At 52.3% G+C, this 18,181-nt stretch overlaps 1 protein-coding gene across 6 annotated transcripts in view; it reads left to right on the top strand.

Annotated features, from left to right (window-relative positions):
• Nucleotides 1–18,181, top strand: part of AGAP1 (ArfGAP with GTPase domain, ankyrin repeat and PH domain 1) — a 560,398-nt gene that overhangs the window by 187,583 nt on the left and 354,634 nt on the right. For all 6 annotated transcript variants that reach the window (XM_032637223.1, XM_032637221.1, XM_032637225.1 and 3 more), the window contains exon 3: nt 4,599–4,686. In XM_032637223.1, coding sequence (XP_032493114.1) covers nt 4,599–4,686 — 88 coding nt within the window. The remainder of the gene's footprint in view (nt 1–4,598; nt 4,687–18,181) is intronic.

Here is an 18,181-nt window from a genome sequence, read left to right as displayed (position 1 = left end):
TAGACCCAGTTTGGGGAGTTAAAGGTGGTGAGGGTTCTACCAGAGCCCGCATAGCAGCCCGTGACTGAGGACGCCTCCTACCAAAACCTGTTCTCTGCTGGTATTTCAAAAGCATGAGTTTTCTGGAATCAATGCTTGGAGTTTGTGTTAACCGGTGGTGCGGATTTATGATCCTAAAACAGAACTCTCACAAAGTTGGCTTGAATTCACAGGAGCGGTGGGCTCCATCTCACGGAGAAGTAAATGGGGAGGAATTCACAGGGGCGGTAGACTCCATCTCACGGAGAAGTAAACGGGGAGGATTCTGCCCTTCTTCTGGGGGAGGCGCCCTGCCCCCGACCCGTGCGGGGACGGCCCAGACCCCAGCAGGACGGCCAGCTCCGCTCTGGGCCGGGCATCTTCCTGCCCGGGGGTGCAGTGGGCAGCTTGGCCTCCTCAGCAGATCCCTTCTGTGCTAAGGCGTTCCCAGCGTCTACAGAAATGCTCCTTTGTTCGGGGCAGCCTCTGTGTATCCACAGGGCTGCGATTGTGTCCTGCCTGGGTACAGTACCCGGGACAGGTGGTCCCTTAGGTCAGCACCCTCGGAACCCCTGACTCTTTCAGAAACACAGCAATTCAGTGACATAATAGCAAGCCTCAAATGGACTCTTTATGTCATGTTGGGCCATAAACCATCTGGAATCTGTCAGAGAAAAAATGTCAATGTTTGCTTTCTTTTTTTTTTGGCCCACCACATGGCTTGTGGGATCTTAGTTCCCTGACCAGGGATTGAACCCGGCCCCTCGGCAGTGAAAGCAAGGAGTCCTAACCACTGGACCTCCAGGGAATTCCCCAGTGTTCGCGTTCTTTTCAAGAGTGGCAGTGCCATGCTATATGCTTCCTGAGGTTGTGTGACGGGGGCCAGTTGCTTTGGGTCCACACTCGGGTCCCTGCAGACGTGTGCTAGGTAGCACGTGCTGACCACTTACCTCTGGGCGGAAAGGAAACCACTCCATAGATCCCTGGCCTGTAGAGGTGGGCGTCTGTCAGCAACCCGTCATATCCTATTTGCGCGTTTTCATTGAATTCTCAACTGGGATTTTTACCAAAAGCCTCGATTTTATTTTCAGCAAGCCACATGTATAAGCTGGTACGTGGTGAAGTGTGGGGACAGTAGAGAACTCAGTTTAGAAAGACACCTCGTGTGATGTGACTGTTCACAGCCCTGCCCAGAGGAGGCCGGGCCTGTGTGATGACGTGTCGCCACCAGAATACACAGTTCTGTGATTTTCAGGACACCGTTTCCCATGTTACCTTGCTTCTCCCTGAGCCTGTAGACCCAGACTGGCCTGATTCCGTTCTCTCTAGTTTGTATCCAGTAGCAGTTCATGGATCCCAGCGCAGCTTTACAGCTTAAAGAGCATTTTCATCCCTCACTTTATTTCCTCCTCACAGCTGGTTGTCAGTTTCCGCCAGTGTTTCAAATTAAAATAATGCCCACGGTGCGCAAACATGAGAAGGTGTATGAGATGGCCATTCAGTCCAAATAAAACACGCCCCCCCCCCCCCCCCCCCCCCCGCCAGCTCTGCCCGGGATTGAGTGATTTGATCCCTAGAAGGGGTGAGTAAATTCTTAGCAAATCATTGACATGTAAGAAGGAGGGAATATTGCCACACACAGAAAGCACAGACTGAACAGTGATTCTGAACACTTTCCTCCTCGGGAAAGGAAAAGCCTGATCTTAATTAAACATTCAGTTCTGCGGCTTTTACTGTTTCGGATTTTCTCAGCGTGGAGCTGACTAAGCAGGAGGTACCCTTGAGCAAGAGAATAATTAATAGGTAGAAATTCTCAGATTATAGAGGCCCGAAGCGAAGGGAAGACATCAGTCAAATCAGGAAGGGAGACAACTTTATTTAGGATCCGTCCACATAGTCTGGGGCTTGGAGCTATAGTAATAAAGCATCTCGTTTCTACTCACTGGCGTTCGTGTCATTCATTCATTCATTCATTCATTCATTCACCCAGTGTTGCTAGGAGTCCGCCGTGGGCAATGCTGGGGGGTAGAGAACCAGACACAAACGAGACCCGGTCCCTTGTCAGCACTGGAGAGAGTCAGACCCACGTACCGATGTTGGGGAAACAAAGAGGTAAGTGGCCAGGTAGCGTTAGGAGGAGGGCACTAAGGGAGCTTTGGGGAGAGGCACCGGTTGAGGCTGCGGCATTAGGAAGGCTTCTCAGAGGAGGTGACATCTGAACCGATTGCTGACCCACGAGTAGGAGTATTATTTTGGGCAGCGATTGATGTGGAACGATCTAGGCGTCTGGAGTCTGCAAGGCCTGTTAGGATGGTGTTTGGTCACTGGCATATCGAGGACGAAGCAGGGAGTCGGAAGCTGAGGAAGAAAGGACCGTGACGGTGGGAGGGACAGGAAGGTTCAGGGTTTTAGATCAGGTTTTAACTTCCTTTCCACAATCTCGTGGCAGATTTGTTCGCTTTTATGTTTGTTCTTCTCATTAGTGGCACCGTCACCCATTTATCCAGCCAACCAAGCACACCCCCCACCCCCCGTTTCACCCATCCATCCAACCATCCCACGTTTACCGGCACTTTACTGGGGCCGGAGACAGTGCTGAGCGTAGGCATTCAGAGAGGTGTCCTTGCCAGCATCAGAGACGTAGTTCTTGGTCTTCGGGGACCCGAGCGTACTGGGGGGTGGCGTCAAGAGCGTCAGCAGTCAGTGTAAAGTGTTCTGGGTGTGTAGAGAAGCAGGGAAACCACCCAAAACTCTCTTCAGGTGAAGGGACGGGTGCCCAGGTGAGTGATATGTTTGTGTGGTCCCTGCCGGACCTGGGTGCCTACAGCAGAATTGACCGTGAGGATTTCGAGGGAGACGCTTTGTTGTCTGTTCATGAGATACTTGGACTCTGGCCTGCAGGCAGTGGGAGGCTTCCCGAGAGTTGTGAAATGAGGGAGTCGCATCTTTGCAGTGTCAATTTTAAAGAATCTCTGGTATTCTCTGGGCGAAGAGGGGGAGCTCCCAGGCAGGGAGATAAGCTGAAGGCTCTCCCAGGATCCGGTGGACGGACGCACAGCCTGCCCCGTGGTGGGGGTGGGGGTGTGTGTGTGGAGACCCTCAAAAGAACATCTGGGCGGGGTGGGAATTGGAGACAGCGTCCAGGTGTCTGGCTTGGGAGTCTGAGTGGTGATGTGATCACAGGATGAAGAGCAGATTGGGGAGAGAACGGTAAGGTCTGGACATGCTGAGGTTTCAGTACCAGTGTAGGTGTGTGTGGGTTTACCTGAGAGGGGGTGGGGCTGGAGAATGAGAGTGGGTATCCATAGCTTACTGGGAGTAGGTGGGATGTAGCCTGCCTCCCTTGGTTGGGGGGGGGGGTACTTAGAATCCAGGATCTAGGGAATCTAGGAGGTCTAGGGAAGGAGCCAGCGTGGGCCGGGGGTAATTTGAAGAGGAAGGCCAGAGCGGGAAGTTTGAAGAAAGAATCTCCTCTACAGCTTCCCGTGATGCAGCAAGGGGAGGGCCAGGGGATTTAGAAACAGAAGTCCTCGGTGACCTCGAGCAGTGTCCTTGTAGCCATAGGGTCAAAACAGCAGGCTGGGGGTGGGTAGGGTCAGAGAGTGGGCGAGAGGGAGGCAGGCTCTTCGTAGGCGGGGGACCTGTGTCCAGGGCAGGTCTCTCGTCCTGCTTTTCCTCAAGAGAGAATTGATTGGATCATGCTTAAATGCAGAGGGGAAAGTTCTAGCCAGGGAGGAAAAGATTAAAATGCAGGAGAGTCTTTGCACAGAAGATAGAGGGGGAGTGAGATCCCGAGCAGAGGGAGGGCCTCCCCAGGCACAGCCACCTGAGTCCAGGTGTGTCAGCTGTGTTAACACGGGAGCTTTCTCTGAAGAAGGCAGGGTGAAGCCAACCATGCCCGCCGGTGACTGTGAGTTCCTGCTTGCTGGTACAGTGGCCCTCACGTCATGCTGACCTGGTTTCCATCCAGCACGAACACCTTTGCCGCCTTGACCGTGGGTCCCTGCTCTGTCCTGCAGTGTGGACCCCGTGTCCAGAGATGCAGGCCGGCTCTCCTCCTCTCCCCGCCTTGGTCCCTTTTTCTCCCCTCCGGTCCCTCCCCCGGCTCTGTGCTTTTCTGCTGTGGCTCTTTTTCAGCTAGTCTCACCCGGCTGCAAATCCTACCCCAGAGTTGTGACGGAATGCATGTCCTCCTAATCCCCTTGTGGCTCTGTACTGCCACTGCGCCCCATTGAACCTCATACCTTGTTGAGTGTTTCGAGGGTCCACAATACGTGTTGGTGGGCTCCCTCACTGTACACCTTACCGATGTAACCAGCGCTCATGGGATTCAGTGTGTGTTCTAACCATGTTGATTCTTCAGGCTGTAGAGGCTGATAAAACGTGAGAGGTTAATTGAAGGTGTTGGAATCCCTTCTTCTCCAGCAGAAGGATTTAACTAGCCCATTTTGGGCCATCCCGCTGGTGCCTGGTCGTGGTGGTGCTCAGGACTGCTGTCCATTTTAACCTCTCTATTTGCAGTTGCTGAATAGCACGATATACTGACTACTCTTTAGTGACTGCCCGTTTCTGTGTTTCAGGGCATTGTGGGTAATTTAGCCAGTGGCAAGTCGGCCCTGGTGCATCGCTATCTGACCGGCACGTACGTCCAGGAGGAGTCTCCCGAAGGTATGCTGCATGTGTCACACAGTCTCCACCTCTAGAGAGTTTAGTTTTCTGAATTTTTTTGTTAGCATATTCTAAATCATTACTGTGATGTATCCCATGTCAAGAAAAGTAATAATAACATAACCAAGCAGTAAAAATCCGTAGGCATGTTGCTTCTTCTGTAGTATTTTTCGCTAACCATCTCGGCATTTGGAGCAGATAGAGTCAAACCATGAACGCTGTTGAATGTATTTCGTACCGAATAGTTCTGTCCCTTCAGATGTGAATCCAGTGTCACCCCTTTAACTGTTACTGCTTGGACGTTTCTCTGATCTGAATCTTGAGTTTGTACCTAATTTGTGTGTACTGTTGCTTAGTCATAGATCCGAGCCTCTCAGATGACCCACCACCATGTGTTTGAGTATGTTTCCCCCCTTATATTGTATTCTAAACATTTAATAATCACTTTGCATGAGAAGAAGCTATTTCTTTTGCCATGAGGCTTTTACTTCTTCAGTTAACATATCCATATTTTGTTTTTTTTGCTTTGAATAAAATGATGGTAGTAATGCTAGGAAACCGCTTAGCTCCCGTGTCCCCAAATCCAGGTAGAGTGTGCACACACGGTTTTCTAAATTATATTTTCTCTCCATGTGACCTTTTGAAATCCAACTCTGAGACACTGAATTTCTGGTTCCTTCTTTTTCTTACTGGCTGTTCCATTCTTTGCAGATATGGACGCAGGTAACTATACATTGTCTTCATGGCAGCGCTTGTCTTGTTTGAAGAGCGAGGAGAGACACAACTCTGTGCTGTAGTCTTCCCTTCCCTCCTTGTTCTGTGTATATCATCCTATTTTGTTTCATTTGATCCTTTCCTTTTTTTTTAAGTTCAACATTTCACCCTGTTTTGTCCCTTAGATGTCTTTTTAGCAGTAGTCCCGAGTAGCTTCACGTGTTTCCTGTAACACCTGTTCTAGTATTTAACTCCTGTCTTGGATACTGTGTAACCGTTCAGAAAAGCGTGGCAGATGGAATTCTGTGGCAGTCGTTGCGTGGGGCTCTGCCATGACTTTGCAGCATTTTGCGATCCCGCCATAAAAGTCTCGTGGTGGTCCCATGAGGGAAAGGCCTACGTTTTTCGTTATCCGTACTGAAATGATGGTTTAAGGGAGATGAGAAGTGAAGGCTCAAATGTGGGAATCAATGAGGAAAAGCATAGCTAGACACTGAAAAATGGATACAGATGCTAGAAGATCGGCGTGCTTTAGAGAGGTGAGAAAGTTGGCCGTCTTCTTTCCTGGAATCCGTACCTGGGTTGTCCTTGTGTATTTGTGCCTTTGTGTGTGACTGTGGGTTTTAGCCATAGTCATTTTGATTATACCCGAGAGTTTTTTAGAGCCTTTTTCTTGGGGGGTTCTACTTATTCCTCGGGTCTAGCAATTGTGTAGATTGATGACACCAGCTGCTGATGGGCTAATTAGCTGGACTGCAAGTGAGAGGATCACCTCCTCAAGTAAATCTGCCTGGGTGCCCCTGGAACGCTCAGGATTTCACTTGAGGGGACCCCTTGGTCGGGGGTCCCTGGAGGTTTCGTGGTCTGGGCCCTGGTTTTGCTGCCACGAGCTGGATTCTCCTGTGCTCCGTTCGACGTCTGGCGTGGTTGGTGCGGGTCCCCGGTTCTCCCGCCTGTGGCCACCTTCCCCTTCCCCGCGTGGTGCTGTTTCGTCCTTACTGTGGCTTTTGCCATCTCCCTTTGGGCGTTCAGTCTGTGCCATCGCATTTGGCCCTGACTGTGATTTCTTTGTAGTGGGCCCTTATATTTTGATGAACACAAAAGCCTTTCTCTTGAACGTTCGCACATCAAAAGTAAAAACTGTACCCAGTGGGGAGACCTAAATGTGATCTGTAACAGCCCTACTTCTTCGACTTTCCAGGTAACACATTTTACTCCGGGAATTTCATGGTATCATACGATTTTCAGAGTACATTATTTTACAGGGTGGATGCATTCTCGAGTTCGCTAACGGGACGTCCCTTCTTTCATCTGCAAAGTGGAAACATCTCACCCCTCAGTGGGGTCTGTGCCCAAGGGCTCCTGGGTCAGGGGAAAGACTGTCCGAGATCTTTGCTTGCACCCTTCAGGAGCTGGCCCTGCCACCTGGCCACCTGTCCTCTCACCGTTTGAGAGGTCAGGGGATTGTTCCTTGACGTTGCCAGGAGCGTAGAGAGGTCCCTCCAGGGGACGTGCGTCAGGTCCTCCGGGACCTGCAAGAATTGTGAGCAGGCGCTGCCTGGTGCCTGGAAGCCTTCAGTCCCCACGACTCGCTGTTTCCCAGAGGCCAGCCGCCCTGGAACCAGGCAGGTGGGCATGTCTTTGCTTCCCACGTTCTGTCCACGTACTGGGGCGAGTCCCACGTGGCAGCAGGAGGGAACCGTAATTTGTTGTTTCCAAAAGGAAATGAATGAGAAAAGCCTTGCTTTCTCATCGTCTTGGCACACAGAAGTCCCTGCCCCCGGTCACAGAGCCTGTGGCTGCAAAGTGATTTCAGTCCTTGCCGGATGCATTAACATCCATCGATCACCCTTGCTCGCTTCAGTGAGAAGCTCTCCACAGAGGATGTTCTGGAGCTGCGGTGTTCTGTGTCATCCACCCAAGTTTATGGAGAACATCAGAGCAAAGGGAATCCTCTCTGGGGTGTGCGGGAGGCTGATGAAGCCGATTACAGCTCAACACCACCTGCAGCTTCTTTCGTAGCGAAGGGTCAGGTTAGGACACAGCTGAAGGTGTGTGTCACGGTTGCCAGGCCGAGAGGTTTGGCCTCTGGCTGAGCTGTGAGACCTCTCCGTTTTCTTGCTGTTATTATTACCTGCAGCTTTATCCCCCTTTCCTCTTAAAATGGCTGGAGTGATCCACTGCCTGCCCCGTACAGCGTGGCGGCTTTGCATGGGAGGCGTGTTCCTGGGGGCTCTGTCTATGCACACAGCTCACTGGAGCTTCCCTGCCCTTCCCCGTCTGCACAGGCTCTTCTTGTGCTTTAATTAATGTGTAAATGTCCTTTAGTGTTACTCTGACCTGTGGGGGGCATCTTTAGATTGCTGGGAGGGTGCAGGTGGTCAGGGCCTTCTGTTTTCGGACCCCCAGGCTTCTCCAGAGTGCAGGTTCCATCACCTCTCAGAGGATGACACCTGTTGTGCTTTGTGTGCTACATTGGGGTTGGTACTTTATCCCTGTGGCAAAGGCAGCTGACTCATACGATTTAGATTATTTTAAAGATGCAACCGAAGTGAGGGAATGGATTTAAATACTATGTGTGGGTTTTTTTTGTTTTTGTTTGTTTTTGTTTCTGTTTTTTGCGGTACGCGGGCCTCTCACCGCCGTGGCCTGTCCCGTCACAGAGCGGGCCCAGCCGCTCCGCGGCATGTGGGATCCTCCCGGACCGGGGTACGAACCCGCGTCCCCCGCATCGGCAGGTGGACTCCCAACCACTGCGCCACCAGGGAAGCCCTTATGTGTGTTTTTTAATTAGTGGATTAACAATGCAAAAGTGGGTAACCCAGTAGGGAGCCTGTAAGTCCACAAAAATAATCCAAAGAGTAAAATTTTTGTGCAGGCAAATACCCTTTTAATCGTGCGTGTGCGTGAGATACATGTGCGTATCCGAGTCCTAGGGCTGCGTGACATATTACCACAAACTGTGTGGCTTGAAACAATGGAGATGTATTCTCACGGCTCCGGAGGCCAGGAGTCTGAGATCGAGTTGCTGACAGGTTGGCTCCTTCTGGAGGGAATGTGGGAGAATCCACGTTCCGGGTGACTGGCAGCCCTTGGCGTTCCTGGGCTTGTGGACGCATCATTCCACTCTCTGCCGTGTCGTCACGGGGCCTTCTCCCTGTGTCTGTGTCCAGGTTTCCCTCATCTCATGAAGACACTCGTCTCTGGATTTAGGCCCACAGGTACTGGGGGTTCAGACTGGAACACATTTTTAGGGGACAGAATTTAACCCGTGATAGTATGTGCATATTACACATCTGGTGTTGAAACAGAAGCTGCACTCGGACCTGTTAAAGTTGCCCCGTTACTTCTTGGTGACAAGAAGGGCGATTAGCTGCCCCAGACCTCACTGGCCATGCTCATGGCTGGTCTCCTAGAACGTCACAAACATTAGGTTAGTGTACATGTGACCGTCACACCTCTGATGGAATTTCACAGCTGTCACTCACTTCTGCTGGAAAGAATTGGGCGGAAATTATTCCTCGGCCATTCAGTCCCCTATTAGTGGCTGCTCATTAGGACAGTGAATGAGGACCTGGGCGTGTAATTCGAGTTCCATCTCATGTGCTTGCGCGCTTGAGGTCTGCTGTGCACCCTGCCTTCCCCCGCCACAGACTCCACGGGCCTGCCGCAGTTTTTTGCTCTCTTCCTTCAAAATAAGAAAGAAAAGGAAAGAAAACCAAGGCTGCCCAGTATTATGTAGGAATTTGATGGAAACGTGGGCCACCTGAGACACTTTCCCTTGCAGACCGGGACACGGTGGTGTCCCCGAGAGCTCTGAGCTTCAGAGCTGAGCCCTTGTCCCGCTACATCTCCCTCTGTGTGCCCCTCCCTTTGTGCTTCTCACGGTGGGCCACACAGGGGACCTGGGGCCCAGAAAGGCTGCTGCCCAGCAGCGGCTCTCATGGCGGTGGAGGAGGGGAAGGGGCCTCTAGCTCCTTATAAGATGCACTACAGCGCAGCACCCAGCAGACTGAGCAGCCGGTGTTAAGGTCGGTGGAAACAACTTTAAGGACGTCCAGAGACCGACCTTCCTGTGACGATAAAGTTAACTGCTCTTGGCTAATTTTTCAAGGACTTAGGGCCACCACATGGGTGGGAAGTGCCAGGATGATGTCACGCTGTCTGAGCGCTCCCCTTCGTTGGAATCTGGAGTAAGCCCTCATCCAGGTGTGACACAGGTGGGTTCGCCACCTGCTGCGGAGCGGGGCCTCAGCCTGGTGTGACTTGGGGGCGGCTGACCCTGTCGTTCCCAGGTCCTCAGGAGCTGAATCCATCAGAGAGGTTCATTCCTTCAGTGAATGACTCCAGCTTCCTGTAGGCTCTTCACCAATTCACATTTTTGGGTAAAAAAGCTCTGAGGCCATGGCAGCCCCGAATCTAGGCCGGCAGCCTGCAGGTTCCGGCCACGAGCCCGGTAATGGGGGACGTGCCAGCACGAGCGAGGGCTGCGACGGCACCGCCTCTCACCCGCGTGTCAGGCCCGCACTTACCTGTGGTTGAAACCCGGGTTCCCAGCCTGTCGTAGCCACTTACTGTCGTCGTGGCCTTGGGTGAGTTACCCATCCTCCTGAACTTCAGCTTACTCCTCCCTGCTCCCCAGTCCTTGTAGGCACTGAATATGAGTGTAAGCGTGCAGAAGACTGCGTTAGCCCTGGCATGGAGAGAGGGCTCAGGGACGCGTACCTCGTAAATAAGGGTCCTGCCCCTTCGCTCCTCCATCTTCTGCTTCAGGTGGGCAGCCCTGCCTCCTGGGCTGTTCTGACAGGTGTGGCTTCAGGACTTCGTGTCCACCGGGCGCGAGGTCATGATCCCCGCTGCTCGTGCCCCAGGCGTCCTGGTCCTCGACCAGCTCAGGCCTGGCTCGAATATGCCTGAGGCACCGTCTCTCCTCACCAGTGCGGTTATTCTAACAGCTTTAAGCACAGCTCAGGTCATGACAGTAGAGGGCTGTACGAGATGCCTGGGACCTAATCGGGCCATTTGGAAACTAGAAAGAAGGATGGAATTTAAACTGGCCCACCATCCCCACAGGGCTTCCAGAATGGGGCTGAGTTCTCTGAGATCTTTCTTGCACCCGGGCGGTGGGGACTCTGTCTGGGCTGCTTGCAGGGTCACGAGCTTCTCTGGTTGGACGTGGCCTCAGAGCACGGTGGCCACGGTGATGGATGAGACAGCCCCATCTTAGCCTTCTCTCCGGTGTTTCCAATCCGAGGGTGCCCCCCCGAGGGTGACTGGCCCTGGGGTTACCACTGTGCCCTGCCCGTGCCTAGCCGGGACGTCACACACTGGCTGCAGTTCTAATGGTCACTTCCTCCGGGGTCAGGGGCTGCTGGCCATCAGGTCACTGTGAGCTGGACGTCCCTCTGTTACTCTTGCCGGTTCCCTTGAGGACTCTGCCTGGAATTGTTTCCCAACAGATGTGTCTATCGTCAGGGCAGTAAAAGCCTTCTCAGGAGCATGGGTATCTGAAGTCATTTTTTAAAAAAGAATGTTTACTTAGTTTCTTAGAAACAAGCCATGTGGTAAATACCAGCCTTATTTTCTGGGACATGTGAAATGCATTTAAACTGTCAGCTCCAGAAACCCTTTCCAAATCAAATAAACTTAAAAAACATTTTTGTGAGCTACCGCTGCTCAGCAGATGTTCGGCTTATTTCTAAACGCGTTCTTGGTGCTGTTTAGTGTCGCGATGAACAAAATATGTAAACACTAATAAAATTCGAGTAGTTTTGAAATCTAGCCAGTTAAATGTTTCAACGTACCTTTACCATCTTACTTGCAACCAAGTGATTATAAGTACATGATAAGTTTTTAATGAGGATTATCTGAAGTCTTAAAATTAAGAGCCTACCGGTAGGTTGGCTTAGTAGACAAAGCAGAAACCAGTTCAGCCATCTTCTTTAATTATTTCAGATGCTGACTCAGTCTCTAACTATAGGAATATCATTGATTCCTGCCATTGTTCTGATCTGTGTAACCGTCTGCTAACTCTGTCCCCTCACACGTAAGCCATACTGAGGATCGGGTGATAGTGCCTTTAAAATAGGCGAAGGATACTAAAATAATCACTAGAACTTCAAAGAAATCATCAGAGAGAAGGGTGTTCTACTTCGTTTTAAACAAGAAAAAGACAGCTGTAAAATTAGAATAAGGAGATTATGTTTTTGGCATTGACAAAATTGGCAGGACAAAATGTGTTTTTGAATTGGTTGTTTGGGACTCAGAACACTTTGTCCCGTATTGTTATAATTAATTCACCGGGAAACTGAGGGCCTACTGAGAGCTGGGCATGGCACCTGTGGCCAGTGTGTGTGTTCCAGAGGGGAGAAGAAGCTTCTGGATCGATAGCTGTAATTCACGGTGGTGATTTACATCTGGTCAGCTGAGCAGCCTTGCATGCTGGCTTCAGCCGGGAAGTGTTCCTGGGCTCCCAGGGTAGCCCACACATCCTCCTTCATGTCACTTGATTAACAGAGACCCCAGAATAGTAGCGTGCCTGCTGGGAGCACAACCGTGTCATTCCTAAGACACCTCAGGACAAAACCATTTCTTTAATAGGAAAACGGAGACTGGGGTCTAGAAAGTTCCACCTTTGAAATTAGAAATGATTTTTTCTAGAGAAATTTTAAGTCCCAAGATGGTGTTTTAGACCTGTAAGTACACGACTTAATTGCAGGCTAGAAAACAGTCCTTGGATCTGTCAGAGCTCAATTGCCACCAGGTGTTTTCTCCTTGGTCCGTTGCTACATCTGCCCATGACCTTGGGCCCTGACTTTGTCGTCTTGCTGGCAGCGGCTCTGGATCCAGGGAACCAAGTGGCCGCCGACCAGTCCATCATTCACCCAGGCAGGCAGCTGCCTGCTCTGATCTGGTTCATGTTCATTGTCGTAGTGTAGAATCCCTTGGTTGCACGGGAGAGATGACCAGCTTCACTGAGCTTCAGTAGAAAGGGGGGATTCATTCACTTACGTACCTGGAGCAGCTCCGGGGATGAGTGTATAGCTTGAGAAAGCCCCTAATCACCTGATGCACGTGAGCTGGTGAGGAACCTGCCTCTCCCATTGCTTGGGTCTCCCCACTTGGCGGCAGGCCGTTCGGGTGGCCTCGTGACTGCATGGTCTGCAAAACTCACGTCTCACGGGAGGAAGAGTTGCATGTTTTTCTCAGTAGCTCCGAGGGAAGACTTAGAGACACCTCTGGATGGCATTGCTTGAGGCGCAGACTATAAGTTTTAACCAGTGGGAGGCTTTGTAATGCAGATCTCTTCCCTGATGAACAGACCTGTGGGAACAGGGTGCCCCGGAGACCAGAGGGCCAGGTCCTGTTTGCTCTCACCTCTGTGCTTCCTTTCGCAAATCTCTACCTTTCACAGGCTCACTTCTCTCCCACCCTCCCACCCCATTTCATTGGTCCCAGGGAAGGGCAAGATGTGAGGCTCATAACCAGTCCTTGACCGAGGCAGTCTGACCACAGGCTGAGAGGTTCTCTGTGCAAGTTTGTACAGAAAGGAAGAAATGCCGGCTGAGGCCAGCCTCGGGGCGGGCAGAGGAGAAAGAAAGGGGGGCAGGCAGCACCGTCAGATGCGGGGCAGTGGGTCAGGGGGCCAGGCTTACGTTCCAGAGGGGGACGGGTATGGATGTGCCAGCGTGGAGCCCACCTTCCAGTCACGGCTGGTGCGAGACGGGATTGCCGTGTGAAGAAGACGTACCTCCTGTAGGATGACGCTGGGAGGTCACGCCTGCTGGACGTTAGAGCTCTAAGGGCAGACTTTCACTGGGGCCATGGTCAACTCCCAGGGCCAGGACGTGGAGATAAGGCAGCAGAAGGGAAAATACCAGTAGCAAAATAGGCCAAGTGCCAAAAAAAAAGAATTACACGAGGAGGGTGTGGAGTGTGATGAAGGTGCCCGCAGGCTCTCCCCTCCACGTCACCTCCTCCTGCAGGACTCAGGGACCCCCAGGGTGCCCCCTGAGAGCTGGGGCATCGTGGGCACAAGACCTGAGGGGCCGGGACAGGCCCCTGTGTGCGTACGTGCGCACCTGCGTGCACGCCACGTACGGCTGCCGATTATCTACAAAAGGTGACAGTTCGACATGACTGAAATGGTTTGACTGGATCAATTATCTGATGATTGACCCAGGCCGGAAGTGAAAGCCACATGCAACTCACAGCGTGGTCTTTTACCCATTGTAGTGGCTTCCTGGATGTCCTGGATGTCCTGTGTTGGGAGGGATTGTGAGGCAGGATCTTGGCTCGGGAAGAATTCTGAGTGTAGCCGATGGTCCCCCCTGACTTGCGTCTGGAAGCTGCTCGGTTCCGTCCATGTGGCCCAAGGGGCAGCATGTGTGGCCAGCACGCCATCCTTTTCTGAGCCCCATTTCTTACCGTTTTGCTTCTTTTACAAAATGGCAACACCACAAACAAAAGAAGAGAGCAGCATTGTTCTTTGAGGGCCACTTGGCTGGGACAGGCGTGTTGAAAGTGTGGAGGGGGTGGGGCTTGGTGACAGAAACCAGGTGGCGGTGTGTCCTCGATTCCTTCCACGCAGCGAAGGGGAGCGGGTGAGGCTGAACCAAGAGGGAGGTTGTGTGCCGGGACTGTCAGTTACACGGGGTGTGACCGCGTGATCTCCAGGTGGACCGGGCTGCCAGCGTGTGCATCTCCCGTTGCCCTCGTGCGTGGAAGGATGCTGAAGGGAGTTGGGGGCCAGACCCCTGGGCTCCCAGCAGTCATTACACAGGCGCTGGCTCTGGAGAGGGACACAGCAGGGCAGATGGGAGGAGTCCTCAGACAACCTGTGGACCTTGGAGCTAACGCAGAACGGTGGGAATGAGCCGCGGGGACCACTTACCACCGGACCCACTGCTGCCCCATCAGGAGGGGCGGCAGCTTATTAGTCCCACGAAGTACGGGCTGTAGGATGTGCCCTGGCCCGCCTTCCGGTTCGGGCAGGAGCCTGGCAGTACAGGTGCAAGCTAGGTGTGTTCCAAGTTGCAGATGCAGGGGCTTTCTGGGCTGGGCAGGTTCTGAATGTGCCTGAGAGGGAGACAAACACACACACACACACATACACACACACTCACACACACACACTCACCCCACCCCAGGGCAGTCTGTCTCCCGCCAGCCCTGGATGGTGGGCTTTGCTCCAGGTCTTGGTGGTGTCCCCCTCACAGGGTGCTGGCCTTCTCAGAGACCAGATCACCCTCTAGGATGCGCAGTGACCTGGAGACAGAGCCCCCTGGAATCCTGCTGTTAAAGTCCTGACACTGTTTCCATGGGAATGAGACAGTTACAGAGAGTGAGCCTCCACCTCTCCCCCGGCCCCCGGAAATGGGAGAGGACAGTCCAGACAATAAGTGATGTGTCCCCAACTTCCCTGGGGGCGCAGCGGTTGAGAATCCGCCTGCCCATGCAGGGGACACTGGTTCGAGCCCTGGTCCGGGAAGATCCCACATGCCACGGAACAACTAAGCCCGTGTGCCACAACTACCGGGCCTGCGCTCAGACCCCGCGAGCCACAACTACTGAAGCCCACGTGCCTAGAGCCCGTGCTCCACAAGAGAAACCACCGCAATGAGAAGCCCGCGCACCGCGACGAAGAGTAGCCCCCCGCTCGCCACAACTAGAGAAAGCCCGCGCGCAGCAACGAAGACCCAACGCAGCCAAAAATAAAATAAATTTAAAAAAAAGTGACATGTCCCCAGAAGAAATATCAAAGGGGAGATGGCTCTCCCACAGCCGTCACCCCCTCCCTGTACTGTTGCTGCTCCTGAACTGAGGATTGTTGCATTTTTAAAGATCTGTAAAAATAAATAAACAAAAACAACCCCGCCCCCGACCCCGAAGCAAGGCTACTGCCCGCAAGGCCACTTTCTGGTGGCCCTTCGCCGTGATGGCTTGTGACCCTGCTCTGCAGTGTCAACACATCAGGTATTAAAATGCAGAGGATTTCTGGGTTTCTCCATAGGGTCTAATCTCACAACCACTATCCTGTTTTAGTTTCTTGAAACAGGCACCTGATTTATATTCAGAGAAATGTGTGTGAACAGACAGTTCTAAAGCCAGTACTTTTACATGTCCAACTCAACAACTGCATTTTCAAAAACAAAGTTGACACGACAGTTTTTTTTGACGACAAGTTATTTTCACGTGGGAAACACTAGTTGAGAGCAGTAAAATCTGAGGGACTAAGAGACCATCTGCCCGTGTGCTGGTAGCTGAGCAACCCACCAAGGTGCTGTTGGGTGCTGGCCAGCTCACCTCCTCACCCACTTTTCTGAGGCTACTGCCCCTGGACTCGTCCCAGGCCGTGGCTGGTGGGATTTGGCCTCATTTAAAGGCACCAGGTGAGCAGCTGGGCTCTTTTCTCCTGAATCTGCAGTACTTTTTGTAATTCATCCCTTTTTATGCGTAAAATAAATGTGCAGAATACTAAAAATAAAACAAACGAATAACCTGAAGTACATTTCCCCCCAGGGAAACAAGTATGTGCACGACTGATGTTCCACTTACCACCAAACTCTTTCAGAGACTGTAGTAGATGCTGGAAAGTTCACGTACAGCCACCACAGTGGGGGTTGGAACATTTCCAACAAACAGCTTACTTCTTTGGTCACACAGGCAGACCTCATTTTATTGGCACTTCCCAGATACTGCAGTTTTGGGTTTTTTTAAACAAATGGAAGGTTTGTGGCAACCGCGTATCGAGTGAGTCTGTCGGCGCCATTTTTCCCAACAGCACTTGGTCACTTCACGTCTCTGTGTTACATTCGGATAATTCTTGAACTATTTCAAACTCTCTACCAGCAGAAGGGTTATGACTTGGTAAAGACTCAGATGATGGTCAGCATTTTTTAGCGGTATTTTGACATTAAGGTATGTATGTTGACTACTACAGTATAGTATAAACATAACTGACGTGCACTGGGAACCCCCAGCGTTCCCGTGACTCGTTTTATTGCGAGACCCGCTTTATTGCGGTGGTCTGTAGATTTCATAGGGAGGGGCCCATCATTATGTGCCTATTTCCTCCTTCAGGGGGCTGGCTGAAGACCACGCCCCCCCACCCCATCCGCTCGGTGGGTTCCCAGTGGGTTCCAGGGGGCACAGGCTGTGTCTGTTCCTGGGGCCCGGTCCCCTCCCCTACCCCACCCAGCTGGCTCTCCTGGTCAGTTCCCGTGTCCTCCCGCTGCCCCTGACAGTCAGAGATTCTGTCCTGTTCAGTCTGTTCACCAGCACTGTGCTTATTATTGGCCCATAACGGGCTTTGCTAAATGCTTGCTGTGTGGTGCTCCTGAAGACCAAGGTTTTATTGCCCCAGTGTAGGGAGCTAACAGAGAAATGGGGAGCGGCGAACACGGGGAGAACCCTTGCCAAATACTAATAAGAGCCAAACTGTGTCACAGGTGGAGTGTAAATCAGATCCATTCCCCTGTGTTCCTCTATTGCTTGTTTGCTTGCATGGAAGTCCCCGTCTGAGATTAGAGACACAGCGTACACGTGGATAAATACTGAGACGGTTACTGGGACTCACAGAATCTTTTCCCTGGGGCAGTACGAGTAGTACCGTCCAGAGCTTGCTATCTTGTGAGCTCTTCAGACTTGGGAAAAATAATTACTACCCTGGATCTTCCAGAGTACCTGGAATTGTGACAGAGTGCTAAGGGGGATCCTGGTTTTCATATGGGAATTTGAGCGAATTGAGGGTATTTCTTTCATTCTCTGCTTGCTGTGGTCTTGGTTCTTCCTTGTCGTTGAATTTCACTTTGAGACTCTCCCTCAATGTGCAAGTCCCCAGACAAAGTCGCCAGTGTTACACAGCAGGGCTTAGTTGGTGTTCAGGGCACACAGGTAGCGTTTCGGGAGCCTGACGGCTGACGCGGATCAGCTCCCGCTCACCTTCGCTGAGGCTACAGAGGCAGGTGGTGGTGTCCGTTGAGTTTTCACACAAGGGAGCTGAGGCACCAGCCGCTACTGAAGCCGCACAGGGTCGCCCAGCTCAGAGGCAGACCCTTGGCGGGCGGCTTCGAGCCCATTCCTCTGCACTGCGCTCCCCCTGCCTGGCTACACACACACTGCTGTCCTGAAAGGGCCACAGCCCACCTGACGGCTCAGCACCCACATTCAGGGGCCTCAGCGGGACCTCGGGTCACCAGGTCTCCTGCGTGCTGGGCCGTGCCGGCCCCTGCAGGCTGCCTGTCCCTTGGAACAGCTGCTGAGTTATTGGGGAAAGTACTGAGTTCAGTGGAGGACAGTATGTGAACTTTGGGGGTGGGTCCTAACTTCCAAAGACAGCTTTGCGGGGAAGTCTGAGTGTGTGGAGCCAGGGCAGCCTGAATGGGCCTGGGGCTCTGAGCCCAAGGGAACAGGCTGCGGGCCCAGGCGCCAGCATCACACCTGGAGTGTGAGCTGAGGACAGCAAAGTCCAGGCTTCCCTTTCCAGAGAGCGTCCCGCGTCCACCACAGAGCCCGTGGACATCTTCACAAGAAGAAGGATGCTTTGGGCTCCAGGACCTGCCTGCCTCTTCTGGGGCTGCTGGTATCGCAGGGCATGTTTTATTCTTTGCAGTACCTGAGGTTCTGCCGCTGTGATTACAGAGAACATTTTGTTGGGTTAATCCTATCTTACAGCCATTTTAGTGGTTTTTTTGCAGGGGAAAAGCTAATAAAACTTACGAAAGTGGAATTGGGCCTGTCCCTGGACGTTGATGATTGGAGATTGGTCCAGGTCAGCCAG

Source organism: Phocoena sinus, chromosome 7 (assembly GCF_008692025.1).
Source record: "Phocoena sinus isolate mPhoSin1 chromosome 7, mPhoSin1.pri, whole genome shotgun sequence".
NCBI classification, from domain to species: Eukaryota; Metazoa; Chordata; class Mammalia; order Artiodactyla; family Phocoenidae; genus Phocoena; species Phocoena sinus.
Note: the sequence above shows the minus strand (reverse complement) of the source record. Positions and strands in the feature narration are given on the sequence as shown.